This window comes from Sporothrix schenckii (assembly GCF_000961545.1).
Source record: "Sporothrix schenckii 1099-18 chromosome Unknown Cont49, whole genome shotgun sequence".
Lineage (NCBI taxonomy): Eukaryota > Fungi > Ascomycota > Sordariomycetes > Ophiostomatales > Ophiostomataceae > Sporothrix > Sporothrix schenckii.
The window spans coordinates 393464-411616 of record NW_015971150.1 but is presented as its reverse complement, the minus strand read 5'-3'; the positions used below and the strand labels follow the sequence as shown (position 1 = coordinate 411616).

General features: G+C 53.3%; 5 protein-coding genes across 5 annotated transcripts; 4 read left to right on the top strand and 1 right to left on the bottom strand.

The window, feature by feature from the left end:
- Positions 1-286: 286 nt before the first annotated feature.
- SPSK_00428 (uncharacterized protein) lies at positions 287-2892 on the top strand (the record flags this gene model as incomplete). The annotated part of the gene is made up of 2 exons (XM_016727397.1): positions 287-2554; positions 2629-2892. 2 exons carry the CDS (start codon positions 287-289, stop codon positions 2890-2892), a joined length of 2532 nt encoding a protein of 843 aa, XP_016582684.1.
- A 1754-nt stretch (positions 2893-4646) lies between these two features.
- Positions 4647-6612, top strand: SPSK_00471 (26S proteasome regulatory subunit N3; the record flags this gene model as incomplete). Its single annotated transcript, XM_016727440.1, has 3 exons — positions 4647-4923; positions 5045-6399; positions 6469-6612. 3 exons carry the CDS (start codon positions 4647-4649, stop codon positions 6610-6612), a joined length of 1776 nt encoding a protein of 591 aa, XP_016582683.1.
- Positions 6613-9289: 2677 nt separating this feature from the next.
- On the top strand, positions 9290-9725 carry SPSK_00622 (uncharacterized protein; the record flags this gene model as incomplete). The annotated part of the gene is made up of 3 exons (XM_016727586.1): positions 9290-9409; positions 9488-9580; positions 9660-9725. 3 exons carry the CDS (start codon positions 9290-9292, stop codon positions 9723-9725), a joined length of 279 nt encoding a protein of 92 aa, XP_016582682.1.
- Positions 9726-9798: 73 nt separating this feature from the next.
- Positions 9799-12213, top strand: SPSK_00438 (phosphatidylinositol glycan, class Q; the record flags this gene model as incomplete). Its single annotated transcript, XM_016727407.1, has 1 exon — positions 9799-12213. One exon carries the CDS (start codon positions 9799-9801, stop codon positions 12211-12213), a length of 2415 nt encoding a protein of 804 aa, XP_016582681.1.
- Positions 12214-14734: 2521 nt separating this feature from the next.
- SPSK_00570 (F-type H+-transporting ATPase subunit c) lies at positions 14735-15670 on the bottom strand (the record flags this gene model as incomplete). The annotated part of the gene is made up of 3 exons (XM_016727536.1): positions 14735-14740; positions 14851-15194; positions 15577-15670. The coding sequence occupies 3 exons, from the start codon at positions 15668-15670 to the stop codon at positions 14735-14737; spliced, it is 444 nt and encodes a 147-aa protein (XP_016582680.1).
- Positions 15671-18153: the final 2483 nt, after the last annotated feature.

Genomic DNA, 18153 nt, shown 5'->3' with positions numbered 1-18153 from the left:
TCCATCGCCATCCGTTTCTAATTTACCGATGACCAGTTCAGTCAATAATAGATTCTTGCTTTTCTCATTGTCTGGTCTAACTGAACACTTCCGGATATCCAAGCTGCGAAACGGTTCGAGCTTCGTTTTTGCTCATACCGGTTGCAAACCTGCGCACGAATTGCAACACTACCCTTGCGACCCAGAACTTTGTCATCAGTGACATTAGCTATACGACCACAGAGTACAAGTTTTGTTTATCAGTTCCTCCTTCCATTCTTCGAATATACCATCCATTGCACCTACGATGAACCAAGGCACTCCGCAACAGACCGGCGCCGGCACCCCCGGTGCCTCCAGTGTACCGATGCAGCAATCATCGTCCCAGCAACAGCAGCAGCAGCCCATCATGTATCGGCCCGAGCAGATGCGCACTATTAAAGAATTGACGCCCCAGGAACGTGGCAAATACGAGAATGGTCTTCGCGTGCTATGGGCAACCCTGGAGAGCAACCCCGAGGGCTCCAGCGAGCGAGAGACTGCTCGGAGGAAGATCCAGGAGTTCACGCCGGTTTTGGCGCGCAAGATTCGCGAGCGTCGCATGGCGGCATTACAGAGACAGCAGATGTTGCTTAAGCAGCAGCAGCAGCAGCAGCAGCAGCAGCAAGGCCAACAATCACCGCAAGGCGACGGACAGGCAGCTGCGCAACAAATGCAGCAGGCACAGTCTGCTCAAGGCCAAGCATCAAATCAAGCGCAGGCGCAGGCTCAGGCTCAGGCTCAGGCTCAGGCTCAGGCTCAGGCTCAGGCTCAGGCTCAGGCTCAGGCTCAGGCTCAGGCTCAGGCTCAGGCTCAGGCTCAGGCTCAGGCTCAGGCGCAACAGCAGCAGCTCCAGCAGCAGCAAGGCCAGGCCAGAGCAGCAAGTGCGGCGGCTGGCAATGCCGGTGCTGCGGCAAGACCCGGCGCAGCAGGGTCGCCGCCTGCCGGACCTCAACAGCAAGCACAGGCTGGTGCTGCAGGACCACAACAGCAGCAACGGCCGCAGCAGCCCACGAAATTTTCGGACAATGTGCTGCAAAATCTCAGTTTGCTTACTTACCTCCCCCCACCGGCGCTTGCCGACAAACCTCCAGAGGTTGCAGCGAAGTGGCAGGAAGATGTGCGTAAGAAGCTTGGTATGTCACTGACACAGATCGAAATGGCGCGCAGCAACGTCAATAAGCTCGACGCCAGTTTCAAAATGCGCTCCGCCAACAACCAGATCACGCCCGAGGATGCAAAGGCTTACAAGGATCGCCGCGATATGCTTCAAAAGCTACTGGACGACTCGACGCGCTTTGTGGCCGCGTATCGTAAACAGCAAGAGCAGACGAAAGTGTACATGCAGCAAAAAATGATGCAACAACAAGCGGCGGGCGGTGCCGCAGGCGGTCAACAGCAGCCACTATCGACACAACAGGCAGGAGCGGCAGCGCAGCAACCAGCAGGACAACAGAAAAACGCCAAGACAGAGGCCACGAACATGCAGAGCTCACAAGCCAACATCAACGGCGCTATTGAAGCCGCCAAAAAGGAATCGATTGCAGCTGGAGCGCGACAGGGCACGGGCAACACCAATATGGCTATCAACAGCAATAACAACAATGTCGCAGGAGGGGCGAACAAGCCGGCACCGGGGAGCGTCCAACAAACACCGATTCCCCCGCCAGTCATTCCTGCCGCCGCCATGCAGGGCGCGCCGAAGCAGCCGCCCAAGCCGCCCGTTCAAACTCCCGTGCATCCCCCTCCTACACCCATCAACACCGCTGCAGCGGCTGCCAACAAAGCAGGCGGTCCGCCGACGGCTGGCACGCCGACACCTGCATCGGCCGCGGCAGCTGCTAGCCGTGTGCCGCAGACCCCGCACGTTGCCACACCAGTGAATGCCCCCCCCAGGGCGCTGTCGCACCAGAAAGCCATCGAGGAAGCGAATAAAAGGCGCGCTGCTTCGATCAACAACGGAGCAGTATCCACCCCGCCGGTTGCATCCGCGAATGGAGCTACCCCTGGTTCGGGCGCTGCCACTCCTGGCGGCGGCAACAACAGCGCGGCCACACCTCAGCAGCAAAACAACCAAGCACAAAATCAGTCGATGCAGCAGCAACAGGCTGCTATGAACCAACAGCAACAGCAAGCCGCCGCCGCCGCCGCCGCCGCAGCAGCAGCAGCGAACAGTGGTGCTGGAGGTCAGAACATTCCAACGAGCGCTACGCAAGAAGCAGCCCGCATTAACTCAAAGCTAGGCGAGTCACGCCAGAATATCACCAAGCAGTTGTCTGAGAAGGCCGCGCAGATGCCTCAACCCGTTTCTCTCGGCGGTGGCCTTGTGCCCGGCCGTCCGACGCTGACCGGCGGTGGCGGTGTGGTCGGCGGTGTCCTCGGACAGGCCGCGATCGCCAAGGTGCCCGCCATCCAAATCGACGGTGAGGGCGAGCGCGTGCTAAACAAGAAGCGTCTCGATGAGCTAGTCCGCCAGGTGTGCGGTGGTACGGCTGAGGGCCACGAAGGCAATCTGCTGCAGCCGGAGGTTGAAGAGGTATGTCTTCTCTTTTCCTCACATTTCACTGTCCATTGATTTTTACGTCACATTCCATTCATACTAACATGAAGAAGTCGGTTCTGAACCTGGCCGACTCGTTTGTGGACAATGTGCTGCACTCCGCGTGCCGGAACGCCAAGGAACGCGGGTCTAAGGTACTCGAGATCCGCGATTTGCAGCTGGTGCTGGAGCGCACGTACAACATCCGCATCCCCGGCTACTCGTCGGACGAGCTGCGCACTGTCCGCAAGGTGCAGCCTTCGATGGCTTGGATCACCAAAATGAGCGTCATCCAGGCCGCCAAGGTCACGTCGGCCACAAAGAACGACCCGTGAAGAGGGCCTTTGTGAATTTGTTCTTTTGCGATTTTTCAGAAGGGCAGGGGGCGTTTTATTTCCGTTCTCTTTTTTTTTAAAAAAAAAAATCTACGGAGTATGTTTATCAGGGATGGGAAACGCCAATTGTTAACAAAGAATGTGGTCGAAGCCACGGCGCACGCAGTATTGCCATTGCCTTTCTTTTATCTGTATTGCTTAATTATTTTCTGTGCATTTCTAACGTGGACATCGGTACCTCTTTAAGAAAACAATGGAAGACGCTACAAACCTGACCCAGAGCTTGAAGTAAATCCAATGTCGACGAAGTCAATGTAGGTCACGTGTGTTCCATTGAAACACTGATATGTCGGCCCACTCACATCCAGCAGTTCCAGTATGCCAACCGCTTCATATGCCGGCACAGGGCAATTTGTGCATTCCTAGCTTCGATTTTCGCAAGGCATGATATTGTGACACGTAAAGGAAATTGTTGGGCAGGAAAGAAACCATCGCAAAGCATATCGCATCGCGGTGAATATTTTCACTATTTACCAGATCTTTAAACGACAAAATTGACTCCGGCACAGCGGCAGAGGTTAATCGCGTCATGCCAATCACTATTGGAAGTGCGTTTGTTTGGTGGGCGTGATTGAAGCGACAATGACATGGATGAATAATCCTGCCAAATCAGCTAACTATTGTGTAGAAGTCCGCGACGCCTTCAGCCAGAAGGCAGCCATGGACTAACGTCACGCGAGTGAATTGGGCCAGAAGGCGTTCCGGCAGGAAGTGGGTAGCTGTAACATGCCTGCAACGACAGTGGTAGCCAATACGTGCCCACAGATCCCTTCGCCCCAAAAAATAGCGAGTGTGCGTTGCTCCGGCAGGTGCATAGCGCTAGAGCGTGACAGCGTGCGCATTGTTTCCCCTGTATTTTGTAGCGCGATGGAACCCTCCCAGGGCTTTGTTTGCTGTCCAGGCATGGTCTTGCCCTGTGTTTGGCTATCTTAAGATACGTCCATGCGACCTTTCCACCACCTTCTGCGATTCCTCGAGACTTCCCAAGCTCCGCTGTTCCAACACCCAATGCACCTTCCACTTTTCGTCCTGCTTCTTTCCCAGTGACCATATGTGACCTGTTTGGATCACGATTATTTTGAAAGCTACACTTTACAGCTTCATTTTTCCTGCATTTTGCCTTGCTGCAGCAGCACAACAACCCCAAACTGCGACTGCGTATCACAGCCTACAGCTATTTCTACGTTGCTGGGTTCGACAGTACCCAAAAGGTTCCGTCACAGTCTTTTTCAGGCTAACCACGGACAAAGCTTTCTTTCGCCTCTCTCGCTGCCTCAGCCGCGTATCCTCATTGCTGTCTTCCATCATCACACTCCCCTTGCCCATCGGTCTCCCTCCTCATCACCACCCCTCACAACGGCCAGCGATTTTGCTTTGATCACCATTTAGCTCATCCGTCGCACCTGTGCTTCACCGAACCCTTCGTCATCATCATTAGCATAACAGAAGCAGACCCCCATTAGACGGGATTCTCAAGGACATAGACGCAAACAGCCGCATCGAGCGAACAAGCCCACAGCGCACCGACGCCACTTTTGCAACTACAAACGGAGAAGCTAATCTCCCCCTCCTCTCCTGCGTCTTTTACGCTTTCTGCTATTCCCAAGCCGCATCTTGACGCGCTTTTCCGACAAGATAAGCCGAGCTGCTACGAACCCGCCGTTCCAGCCCCAACACATACACACTTCCTCGCCATGCCGGGCAAAACACCTCGTGGCAACGGCAAGGAGCCTGTTGAGAATGGTGGCATCCGTAACAACAAGGATGTTGAGATGAAGGACGACGCCACGCTCAAGGGCAAGAAGAAGCCCGGAAAGGGCGGCGATGGCGAGGCCACCGTCGTCGTAGCACCATCAAAAGGAGCCGGCAAGCAGCAGGGCGAGGATGGCGATGTGGCAATGGCAGACGGCGACGCCTCTGCCGAAGAGAAGGATGTCGTCAAGGTTGACCCTGCTGTTCAAACATCTGCAGGTACGTTCCGAAGCCATTGCCTGGACCTTGGTTCTCGTGGCTGCGTTGCGCTCTTGAGCAACACCCAAGGACCTCGCACCTCGCACATTGTTTGCTGTGACTAACCACTCTGGTTCATTAGATATCAAGAGCAACTTCGCTCTGCTCGATCGCGCCGTCGCCCTTTTCGATGCTCGCTTCTCCCTTCGCGCGATGCGCTCCATCTCATCCCTCCGCAAGCGCCTGACCCCCGATATTTTGGCACGCGTCATTTCGGAGACCTTCCCGGCGAACTCCGCACCCGCAAAGCAGCTGCTGGCCGCCCTCGGCCGGGAGAACCTTCCGCTCGGCCGGCGGCCAAACGGTACAGAGATGGAGGTCGACACACCTGCTTCGGCAGCAACCCCGACTAAGAATGGTGCGTCTGGCACGCCGCCGCCATCCGCTACTACCACACCCAAGAAGGACATCATCCCCGAGATCGATATCTTCCTCGGCATCCTGATCCTCGTTCACCTGTACGACGCTAAGCAGCAGCAACGTGGCTACAATTTTGCACGCGTCCTGACTGAGCGCATCCACACTCTGAACCGGCGCACGCTCGACTCGCTCGCTGCCAAAGTGTATTTCTACTACTCCCTGTTCAGCGAGCAGCTTGCCCCTCTGCCACCCTCGCCGCAGTCGCCCGTCATCGCTATCCGCCCTGCTCTGCTGGCCGCGCTCCGTACCGCTGTTCTGCGCAAGGATGTCGATACGCAAGCCGCTGTCATTGTGCTTCTTCTGCGGAATTACCTATCGACGTCAAACATTGCTCAGGCCGACCTATTGGTGTCCCACACTCAGTTCCCGGAGAACGCGGCTAACAACCAGGTTGCCCGGTTCCTGTACTACCTGGGACGCATCCGTGCCATCCAGCTGAACTACACCGAAGCCCACGAGCACCTGACCGCTGCTACGCGGAAGGCGCCTTCAAGCCCCTCGGCTGTTGGGTTCTCTCAGACGGCGACCAAGCTGCTGCTTGTCGTGGAGCTCCTCATGGGTGACATTCCCGACCGCGCCATTTTCCGGCAGGCCACTCTGGAGCAGGCGCTGCACCCGTACTTCCTGCTGGTGCAGGCTGTGCGCGTCGGCAACTTGGAGGACTTTGAGACGACCATTGCCGACCACGCCGACACGTTCCGCAAGGACGGCACCTACTCGCTGATCCTCCGCCTACGCCAGAACGTCATCAAGACGGGCATCCGCATGATGTCGCTGTCGTACAGCCGCATTTCTTTGCGCGACATATGCATCCGGCTGCACCTAGGTAGCGAGGAGTCTGCAGAGTACATTGTTGCCAAGGCCATCCGAGATGGCGTGATCGAGGCCACACTCGACCGCGAACACGGCTTCATGAAGAGCAAGGACGTTGGTGACGTGTACGCCACACGCGAGCCGGGCGAGGCCTTCCATGACCGTATCCGGGCATGTCTCGCTCTGCACGACGAGAGCGTCAAGGTAAGGTGTCACCCCCTAATTTATTTCACATTGTCAAGACAAAGTGACTAACGACGTTGTCTTCCTTAGGCGATGCGCTTCCCCATGAATCAGCACCGGTTAGAGCTGAAGAATGCTCAGGAGGCACGAGAGCGCGAGCGTGAGATGGCGAAGGAGATACAAGACGGCGACCTGGATGAGGATGACCTGGGTGGCGAGTTTGACGGCATGTAATCGATACGTATGCCTAAGTCTTACCAATCGTGTGCCCTTTGTCTCAGTCGCAACTTTTTATGTCTTGTTTTCCGGGAGGCGCCGGGGAGACAGGTTGTCTTTCTGCTGGTTTTACTGCTTTTCTCTCCGTTGTCTAATGTGCTTTTCGTTTTTCTTTCGTCCTCACTTCTTGCATCCTGTACTTTCTACTATCATGTGTTTTCGTCCATATTTATCATAAACGTGTATCCCACTTATTATTAAAGATACAGTTTACTTCATGCCCAGTGCACTCATGCTTCTCGTTTGCACGTACAGTAGCTGGGCTGATTTCACTGTGATGGTATCAATGTGTGTTTCTCCTTTACAACACCAAACACGAACCCGCCGCTCTTGTTTTGCGTACCTTTGCTCTTACATCTTCTGCTGTCATCTTCGGTAGCGTTTCTTGTACGACGTGTCTTTGAGATCCCTTTTACTGGGATCGTTTTGAGAATCCTTCTAGGCGCCTGCTTGGAGTGTTTGATATTTTAGCAGCTGGGTTTAGAAAAACGAGACTGGAAGGGCCGGTGCGGTACAATGAAGTGCAAGGACAGCTAGGAGAGGAGACTCTAAGAGAGTCAATAGGCATCCTTGACCTTCGATTTGATGTGCAGCTGGCAGTACAGAAAAACGATAAAGAAACGGGCCGTGGTAGAGGGAGGACGGGGCGACTAAAGGCGGAGTCAGTTCGCTATCTGATAATAGGAAAAGAACGACAGATACAAGAACCCAATTGATCCCTCAATATCGGAATATGGGATATTTCTTCCTACGAGGTCGTACGACGTACATTACTTAATGCTTCGCAAGGCTGAGGTCAAAAGCTGGCAATTCAACCGCGAAGCTTAGCGGATGCTGCGGGTGCAAAGCTTTGGCGCTGGCACACAGGCTGGCAAAAGCCGCCACTCGGCGCACCTTCCAGAACCACGAGGCCATCTGGCCCCCAGAGCCCCGCTAGTTGCCTTCAGTCCGCCCTGTCGCAGTGTACTTAATTCGGCCATCTGCCAAAACGATCATTTATATCAGTCTCGATTCTCATTACACGCTTCTCACATCAAATCCGCCGCCGCGCCGCTCAGCATAACGTTACGTCCTGTCGTCTTGCTAGCGACCTTTCCTTGTCATTGTACCGTTTTGGACGCTATAGCACAATGTCTGCCTCTTTGGCACCTGAGTGCAACGAGGTGAAGGAGTACGCCATGCATCTCCCCAAAGTCAAACAGACGACAAGGATTTCCGCCTCGGCCGCCAAATACTGACAATGGTACTCTAGAAAATATGACACTTGCTTCCTTAAGTGGTATAGCGAGGGTGAGTGCAGCTGTGCATGTGGCCGCGCGTCCACGAGAAGAAGCCTTTACAATGCTGACCATTTCGTTTTCAGAGTTTCTGAAGCGCAGCACAACAACATCCCAAACCAAGGACAAGTGCGATGCCCTGTTCAAGGAATACCAAGTATGCCTCAAGGTATGTTGAGCCTTTAGTTAAATCATCTTCTTGTCCCCTCGGAACGCTGACACGGTGCAGGGCGCCCTCAAGGCAAAGGGCATAGACAAGCTCGTCGAGGAGGCGCGTGAGGACCACAAGGAGAGCGACCTGTTGTACATGAACAACAAGAAGCCATGACGTGAACGAAATGGATTCTTAACTTACCTGCATTCTTACTCGGCGTTCAAAGGGCACAACGGACATTAAAATACAGGCTCGGTGGATGTCATCCCATTTTAGGTTTTTGCATTGTCTCAATTCTCCCTTCTTTATTTTACTATTTATACATCACAATGCCATTCCTGGATCATAAACAAGTTGTGTGAATATACTATAGAGATGCATGCTGCTCATAAATTCTCATGTCTTTAAACTCGTAGGTTTTAAGTTTGCATCAATCATGCCCTTGCCTGGTGCTTCGTGCCTCTAACTTGCACGTGATTGGATTTTTCCCGTCTTCGTTGAGTGCATTCGACCCGAGCCATAACAATGGAGATTGGAGAGTGGGTCTCTTGCCCATCTGTAACAGAGTGACACCACAGCGCCTCGCACCTTCCCAGCAATCGTTCCGTACTCGACCAACAGCAACAAACGCACCTGCCACGACACCAAGTCGCCCGCTACTCATTCGGGGACGTGGGATATGAAGCTTTTCCGCGCTCATTTGTGATCACCTCCCTCCACTTTCCCACCACCCCACGACAACTAGCGAAACAACAAAAGGACGAAGGCCAGAGCGTTCAGACAATGGTAGATCGTGTCGGCTGGTAATCAATCCACCTCTCGTTTGTATCTACCCCTGTTTGTTCAAGAATCCGACTGCATCGACCACCCATTCTCGTGACATTGCATCGCCACCAGCCAAGCGAACTTCCTCTCTCATATTCGAAACCTCTTGCACGGTCGATTTTCCGCACGAAGCACACGCCCGAAACATTTACCGACCAGTTCAGAGCATCTTGCAATCCTGGCGCGTCTCTCCCTCTGGTGATCTGTCGGCCACTTCAATCGACCTCGGAATCGTTCAGCTCCTTTTACTCGTCGGCATTGACCCTTGGGTTCTCCCTCCTCGTTTGCTTGTATTTCTGCAGACTTGCCCGTCCATCCCGCCTTCCTCCAATAACTACTTCCCACCCGGCATGCGCTCCTCATAGGGACGGTGGATTCTATGCACCCCTTCTCCGTCCTGACTCTCGGGATCTTTGTCGCCGGCTACATCACCGCCCGCTGGGACTTGGTGACTCGGCTCTATGAGCTGGCCATCTTTGCCTGGGACTACGGAGTTGTTGTGAGTATGCCCATTGCCTCCGTGCTACTTCTGGTCCTTAAATTCTGGTTTGGTCCAGCTTTGTTGATATTTCGATAGACTCGTGCCGCAAAGGGCTTCGCCGTGCTTTCTCTCCTCTTCCTCTTGGTCTTTCTTCCGGTAGAGCGGCTCGCGACAAGAGAAGCCAGCTTGGTATGTTGTCACTATGTCACTGCATCTACTCTAGTCCTTCACAAGGCAGACCATTCAGCTGACTGTTGCTCGCTTCTAGCATCCCCGGTCGTCTGCGTCCGGCATCTCGGCACGAGAGCAACTTCGACGGCGCGGTTCCTTCTAGCCCCTTTTACCTCTTGTGCTCATTTCCCCTTATCCGCTCGTCCGCCTTCACACCCACGTTCCAATTACCTGTCATGCCAGAGCATGATGGGTTAATGCGCGTTTTCTGGCCGGTCGACATTGCGCGGTCAGAGCTCCCCGGTGTCGTCGTTGGATGGAAGAATTCGGATCTCGATGTTACGGTCGTGGCCATCCTCGAAGATGCCGACGTCCGCAATGTCGACTTTGCGCTCAAGGCGGGCACTCTGTTTCGCAACAGTGCCCACGACATTGCGCGCATCTACGAGCTCTGCGGCCAGCCGAACATGCATGTCCTTGGCCTCTCCAATGCGCCAGAGGAACAGCACACAGACTCGTCCTGGGTCCGTGTCACCACCATTGGTCCCAGTGTCCGTGGTCGCATTCCCAAGGTCACATGCGCCCGCGCTTCCAATATCCAGTTGATCCTCTACCAACGGCCACAACCACACCGCATGCAATATATTTCCATCCACCCTGTCTCGCTGGCTCTCACGGATCGTTTAAACGGCAGTAAGGATGTCACCAAGAGCCATCGAGGCAGCAACGGTATTGGGAATGGCAGCGGGAATGACAGCGGGAAAGGCAACAGCAACGGTAATGGCCATAGCCATGACCATGGCAATGGCAATATAAATGGCGCCACCAAGGCCAATGGTAGCGGTACAGGAAACGGCAGCAGCGTTGGCCGCGGGGGACCGGCTGAGGCAGCGGCTGCACTTTTGTTGGCCGACGATATTGAAGCTGAAGACGAGCGCCAGGAGCGCCTCCGCAAGGAGAAAAAACAAAACTTGCTCAACAAGCTTCGACTGCACTCGGTGGTTAAGCACACGTCGTCGCCTAAGGAGCGTGCCCTGCCTCGCATCGTTAACCAAATCAACTGGGCCTGGGAACTCGAGCTGCTGCTGCAAAAGAATGTGTCGCGCATCGGCACTCGCTCAAAACGAAGCCTTAGTATGTCAGAGCGCGTGGTCGAGTCCGCCACAACCATGAAGGACACCATTCTGCGCTGGATCTGGGAGCTTATCATGCTGTATGTCGTGCCAGTCATCACGCGCATTTTTGTGCTGGGGCTCGTCGGCCACCGCATTGCCGCCGAGATGCTGCTTTGTGTGCTCGAGTGGCGTGCAAATCCTCGCTATGCTGCACTGAAGGATATATCGGCCACGGCCCAGCAGGTCGAGATCCGGTTGCTGCAGTTTTGCTACTGGCCCATGCAGTATGTAAAACTACGACAGCGCAGCAACGACTGGGAGAGCGTCACGACAAGCCACCCAGATTACATTCGCTTCTACAACAGCCTTTGGCTCGTGGCCAACGACGTCATCATTGGCATCGCCCTCGGCTCCTATATTATCGACAACGCCGGCTGGGTCGCCGACCAGATCAGTATGCTGTTGAGTACATACACCGTGGATGCGCTGCAGAGCAGTATTTCGTGGCTGATGGGCTGGCCAGCCGGTCTGAAGCTCAATACGGAGCTTGCCGCATTCCTAGGTGACCTGTTTCTCTCGGTCATCGAATACTGGTCGAGCTGCATCGGAGCGCTGCGCCCGGCCCTGCCGCACATCATCTGGTTCATTGGCTTCTCGAGCTTCGCAGGTGCCAGCATGCCGCTCGCCCTCTTTTCGGACCTGCTCTCCATCCTAACAATCCACATCTACTCTTTCTACCTGGCCTCGGCGCGTATCTACCACTGGCAGTTGACCATCCTGATCTCACTTTTCCACCTATTTCGCGGCAAGAAGCACAACGTGCTGCGCAACCGTATTGACTCGTGCGATTACGACCTCGACCAGCTGCTAGTGGGCACCATTCTGTTCACGTTTTTGTTCTTCCTTTTACCCACCGTTGTTGTCTTTTATCTTAATTTTGCCGTTGCGCGAATGGTCATCATCTCGCTCAAGGCCGTCTTTGATACTCTGCTGTCGTGTCTCAACCATTTCCCTCTATTTGCGCTGATGCTTCGGGTCAAGGATCCGCGGCGTCTACCAGGCGGCATCCGGTTCGAACTGCGCGACAGCCAAAGCTACAATACGACCATGTCGGCAGCTGCAGAAGCGACAGACTCGTCCTCGCCGAGCCACCCGTCCACCTCGGTCATCTTTCTCACGCCCATCCCCCTCTCCTTCAAGGCCATGTTCCACCAGTACTTCCAGATGGGCTCGCGCATTCGCAAGCACTATCTGGCGCCGCGGGTGCTGTTGTGCCTGCTGACTGGCAAGTTTGTACCGCCCATCAACCGCAAGAACCTGTATAGTCTACAGTATGTCATGCTGCCCGGCCGCCGGGCCGGCATATGGGAGATGTGGGAGGCCCTCAAGTCGTTACCACCCCTCAAGACGAAGCGTATGGCGTATCCTGACATCGGCGGTGGTCGGCGCATGCGAGGCCAGTCTGTTAGCGGAGGCATTGCAGGCGGCTTAAGCAGTTTCAGCAGTGAGCTGAACAACCGGAGAGCTCGGAGGTGAAAAGGCGTGTGCTTAAAAGGGGAGGGTTAATGTCCTAGGGAAGCTTTTCTTTGCTGTTTTTTTGTTTTAATTATACCGCTTCATAGTACACGTGTGTTTGATTCTTCGTTTTCCTATTTATGATACGGTTAGCTTGCGTTTCTGCCGCCTCGCCCCGGCCTCGTTGTTGATACCTTAATGAATGATTCTTTTATATTCTGAAATGTTAGGCTTCGTTCAATCAATCTTGGTATTTTTTGGTATTATGACACTTCGGGTATGACTGAATAAATACGAGCAAGGATGCATAACCCCTTTTTCACGGGATATTAATTGCTAGGAAAAAAGTATTTAATGACTTACTGTCTCTGTATGTATTTTTATTTATTTATTTACTTATTTACTTACAATCTTTCCTCAAAAATAGTGAGTAGTAGCCCATGTCCTTCTATCCTGCACGGCGGCACCGCCACGGCCGACAGACTGGCCGCAAACACAAACGGACCTAAACCACCGACTTCAAACGGGCCTCACGGCCCGACCACTCCTCCGTTGGCTTATCCGGAGCGGCAGGCTCCCGGAGTACAGCCTAGCGAGGGAGCTTGAACGGTCGCCGTCGCCGGCCTAGAGCGACGATACACCAGACAATGCACCGACTCTCCTTACACTCTTTAAGCCATCTGCTTTCTTTGCTGTTTTGTCCTGTTCTATTTATTCTGTTTTGTTTATTTTGTTTATTTATACCTCCTCGGTGGCTATTCGAGCCAACCGCACGCAACCGTAACTAGACAGATTACACACTTAGATCTGTGACAGTTTTTTCCCCAGAGGGTTCTGTCTAGCTAGTCGCCAATAGTCAGGAGTGGCTGAAAAAGGCGGATAATAATAATAATAATAGTGAGTAGTAAAAAACATTGGTAAGTTTAGGAACCCGGACAATGACACATGACGCCAATAGCCATCAAAGCACCATATCTTTGTCTTGCACATCAGAGCAAGGTTTGTTTTCACTGCTCGATGTTGGTGTTGGACGTTTCACCCGAGTCACGTGAGCTCAACTGGACGGTTGTAGTGTGTCCCTGAGCCGGCCAGGGGAAGCTTTCCCCGCACGCACAAAGTTAGTGAGATGCCGAAATAGGTTATGGAAGCGGACTTGGAATGAAAAGAAAGCGGAGGCAGGAACAGCCGGAAAGCAGGCAGCACCTCCTCATTTGAGAATCCCCCCTTCTCCTCTTTCTGTCACTCTTCTCCTCTCATTTCTATTCTGTCACCTTTCAAAATTGACGAAAGCCTTCAAAAAGTGCAAACAGCAATCGCAACGAACTGACGACGCCGAAAAATTGCGACGAAAATGCACGACAACTGCAGATTAACGATATCCACTGCGGGCGGCGACTAGCAATAGCACACGACATTTTTTATTAATTTCGCGCGAGCGCGTCGACCAAGAGAGAGCAAAATAGGAGCGATTTCAAGTGGACCGCATCCCATCGTACCTCTCAGAGGCCTTTGCTTAGCCCCTTGGTATGTCCCTCTGGCAGGCGACTGATGGCGAAACGACGCAATGGTGAGGACACTCTTACCGTTGTCGAGATGGCGACGCGTACCATTCGTCGACGAAGTTTACTCGCCCATGATAACGGATTACCACAGAGTTAGAGGTTGCTTGCTCTGGGGGGATCGGTGTTGTCGGGCGTCCGTTCTCCGGAGACGCATTCGCACCTGGCGATGGACATTATTTGCTGCCGGACATTTTCGCCTCTTAGCGTCACGGAGCATGTCTCGTGGAGCCTTTGCCGTGCATGCGTACAATTATAACGTACCATACAATTGTCATTGTACCCATGCCCCGCGCGAGAGAGGACTGCTTTCTTTGGCCTGTTAGCTGCATGGCCTTTACAATGTTTGAGCTTCTCAACGCCTCGTGCGTCCCCGGATTTGCCTACTGCAAGTGCTGAAGCCTTCCCCCAAGACTTGGAGCTCCAGCATCGCAATACGGTCTCCGCTTGAGGAGCCGTGTTCAACAGATATTGAAGCAAGACGAACAGATGAGAGAACGCAAGATGCCAGTGCCATCCTTTGTGTTCTTGTATTCACATCATCACGTATTCCTCGATGTGACATAACTCATACACCCCACCCAAACTGTACATGTTCACCAGAAAATATCAATTTGTTCATGATTTTATTGGAAAATTCTTTTTTACAGAAATGGTTTGTCCTTTGACCCTCCATTATTTACAAACCGGGATGTCTAAGATTTTTTCTAACCGTCCCCTGTATTGTGTTTCTGCTTTGTCGTCGTACACTCGGCGAATGCTCTATTCTTTTTTTTCGGTGTGGTTGATGGTTGATTTGGTAGGTTAATATTGTCGCTTGGTCCTTCGATTGTTCGGAATCACATTGAGGCATTTTCGAAACCAGCCAAGTCCCGTTCCTTTTTGGCCTGTCCCGTCCATATACGGACAGATAGCAGGCTGCAAGTCGAGGTCGGCCGATCATAATGCCAATTTCAGAGGATGCGAGGTTTGCGAGACGATGTTTACGTCTGAAGAAGAAAACATTGTTAGTATCCAAGTTCCGAGACAACATCAAGAGTAGCGACAGCGACGATGACAAAAGGGCACGACGTCGATGCAGATTTGGAGAACCACTTACGAACTTGGCCATGAGGGCAACCATCAGGTCGAACAGACCAATGGCCTCGACGAAGGCGAAACCCAGAATGGCGTACGAGAACAGCTGGCCACGGAGGGCAGGGTTGCGGGCAACACCCTGGATCAGGGCAGCGAAGACCAGGCCGATACCAATACCGGCACCAGTCAGACCGATGGCAGCAGAGCCCATACCAATGTTCTTGGAGACCTCAACCATGGCCTGGGCAATCTCGGAGCTGTACATGCGGCGGCCGTTGAAGGCAGCCTTCTTGGTGGCAGCCTGGGTCAACAGGCTGGGGGTCTGCTGGCGCTTGACAGCCTGGAAAGGGCTGGGGCGGGCAGCGGCTGAAAAAAAGAACAAAAGTCAGCGGGCAAGTTTGGTGGGTTGGCATTGGCCAATGCCATGGAAGCATGAAACCACTGAAGCATCGAGGGTGTGTCGAGACAGGCATAGTCGTGCTGTGTTGTGCTGGGCCCATCACCAATTGGAAGCTTAAGGGAAGATTTTTCGCGCAGCCGCGTCTGCCAAAAATTACCGCAACCCCCGAATGTCATCTCCCAGCGCCGGGAAGCTCTTAGAAAGCGCGGTTGAGGTGAGGCGGCGGGGAGGAGGTCGATCGAATCGAATCGATTCCGGTATGGCATTGGGCACGACACAACAGTTGCTGTTCCTGCCTTGATATCTCCCCTTCCACGATGCTCCAGTTTCACGAAGATGTGTCCTTACCAGCGAAAGTGCGCTTAGCAGCAGCCGTGCGCATGGCAGGGCGAGCGGCAGCCATCGAGGTGGCGAGTCTGGAAGCGAGGACGCGGGAAGCCATTGCGACTGATGTGTGTATGAGAGGAAGAAAAAAAGAAGAGGGATATGCAAACAAAGAGAACAGCGATGCAAAGCAAAAAAAAAAAGAACTTTGGATGATGGAAGTGGATAAGAGAGAGAGAGGAGGCGAGAGGAAAGAGGGAGAAAGAAAAGGGAGAGGAAGAAAAGAGAGAGAGGGAAGGAGGGAAAAGAGAGGAAAGAAAGGAAAAGGAGAAAGGAGAAGCCGAGAATGGACGAAGGGGAATGAGTGAATTGAGAGAGAGAAAGCCGGGAAAAAAAAAGAAGTGGGAACTATCGGGTCCAGCTTTTGGGACAAGAAAACGAATTGGTGGGTACTCGGGGCAAGCTCAGCAAGACACACAAACGGACGACAAACGGTCTACAGAGCAACCCATGGAACGAGGTTATGGACGTGTTACAGAGATTTCGAGGCCTGAACGAGCAAGCCGAGACGCGAGCTGAAGTTGAAGCGAGTTGAAGTGAAAGTGAGAAGCGAGTTTGATATCTCGACTGTCTGTTATTGCTCCTCTTCAACCACCTCATTTCGCAAGGCCTCGTTTCGACTACAACTGCGACTTCTTGCTCACAGAAAAGCTCATACAGCTGCATTTCCGTCCTGCTCGGCATGTTGGCCTGCAGCTTCATTGAGCTGCGGCTGGGATATGCATGCATCTGAGGCTACAGATATACAGGAACAAGGCCAGGAACGACGAGGGCCCAATGGTTTTGAGGATTATGGCATCCAGGGAAGACGAGCACGACACAACTGGGGAAGGGACACTGGAATCCAGTGGCGAGGGCATGGGCAGTGAAGCTGAAGCAATGTCATGTTGGAAATAAGATCAGTATGGGACGCAGTTTGTTCCTTCTGGTCCTTTTTGACTTTCCCACCTTATTATCGGACATTGTCGGGAAACAGGGAGACGAGCAAGTAAAATCGCACAGGGGACGGTTGTGGCCTGGCGGTGTTTTAGCCCTTTTGATGAGGCATGTCCACTTCGTGGACTCGTTCTTTCGCGACAGGAGACTACAAAACGGACGGGCTTGAGATTATCATCAAACGGAAACCAAAGTGCTGTATGCCGGCAGCTGTAGCCTTTTCTTTGACTCCCATCATGCGGCAGTTTTGATTTTGTCATCTTCTGGCATTCTGAATTTCAGTGAATTTCAGCGCAAAAGAATTTTCTTGATACCTGAATTTTGCTCTCAAAGGGGGGGGGGGTGGCTCGGTTTTGTTGTCTGAGGCATCGACGTTGAGATAAGATTTTTCGGATTAAAATTTTTCTTGCCCTTTACGGCATGCTGTGACGATTCCGACTCGGTAGGACCAGGCTGTGGGAGACCGTCTGCGTGATAGGCACACGCCCCCTCCTTCAGGGCGTTCCTCTGCGATATTATGACGGGTCCGTTTCCTTCTGGAATTTTCGCCTATTGGACATTGCCCAGCTTCCACAAGCCTAGGCCGGGATATGCAGTTAGCCGCCTGGCCGACCGCTGAATTTGCATATGTTTTGTTTTGTTTTCGCTGTAAACGCGACATTTCGCAGTGCAGTCGGCGGTGACCCCCACCCCACTTAGTCACCCACTAAAGCGACAGATGGGCATTGTAGTTGACTGGGAAGGGGCGAAGGAACGAGCGACGAAACATCGCCTAGATTCGCAGGTGCGAAAGCAAGTGCAGAGCTACTATTGCGGTTGGGAATGGAAGGGAAGCAGCGTTTGGTATATTTTCAGCTGGAAGGACTCCGTTTCCTCCCTGTCTCGGCTACAGCATCTAGAGATCGCCAGGTCTCCTCATAACACACTGATGGCGTGCCTGCAACCAGCTGCGCATTTCGCTTCTCCGTTTTGGCTCCGCTTGCTCTTGTACTAAATGCTGGCCTGGCGAAAAGTTCATCTACTTCGTAGAACGAAACGGAAGTCATCTTACATTATGGAGAGGTCCTTGGAAACATCCAAGCTGGCCTGGTGTCACCTGGTAAGTCCTGCATCTGATATCTGATGCCCTCACCCATAGCATCTCGCTACTGCCAGATGCGCTACCCTGTCGCGCCTTTCAGCGGCTCTGGTCAGTGTCTAATGACGAGACATTGAGAGACTGCCACAGGAGTGTGCCACTGACAAAGAAGCTAGCCTGCAAAGAGAAAGGTACATTTTGTCTGTGACGCGCATATCACAGATACCTGAGAGTCTGCAAACCATTCTGGCCCTGGCCACGGCTGCCCCTGGCCAGAACGGGCAACGAAGATCTGCGAGGTGTGCTACGCACAAACCGTCGAGCCGTGCCATTTCGATCTCGCCGCGGGCGGCGGCGGTAAATTGCGACAACACCAAACTGCAACGTCCATGCCCATGCATGCATACTCATGTTCATGTGCCGGCCAAGGCCGCTGCTGGCCTTCAGCTAGTGGAGACCCAAGGCCTTGGGAGAGGGCAAAGCGTTACCCTGATTCGTTTTGCCTGGCCATGACGACGTATCTCGCA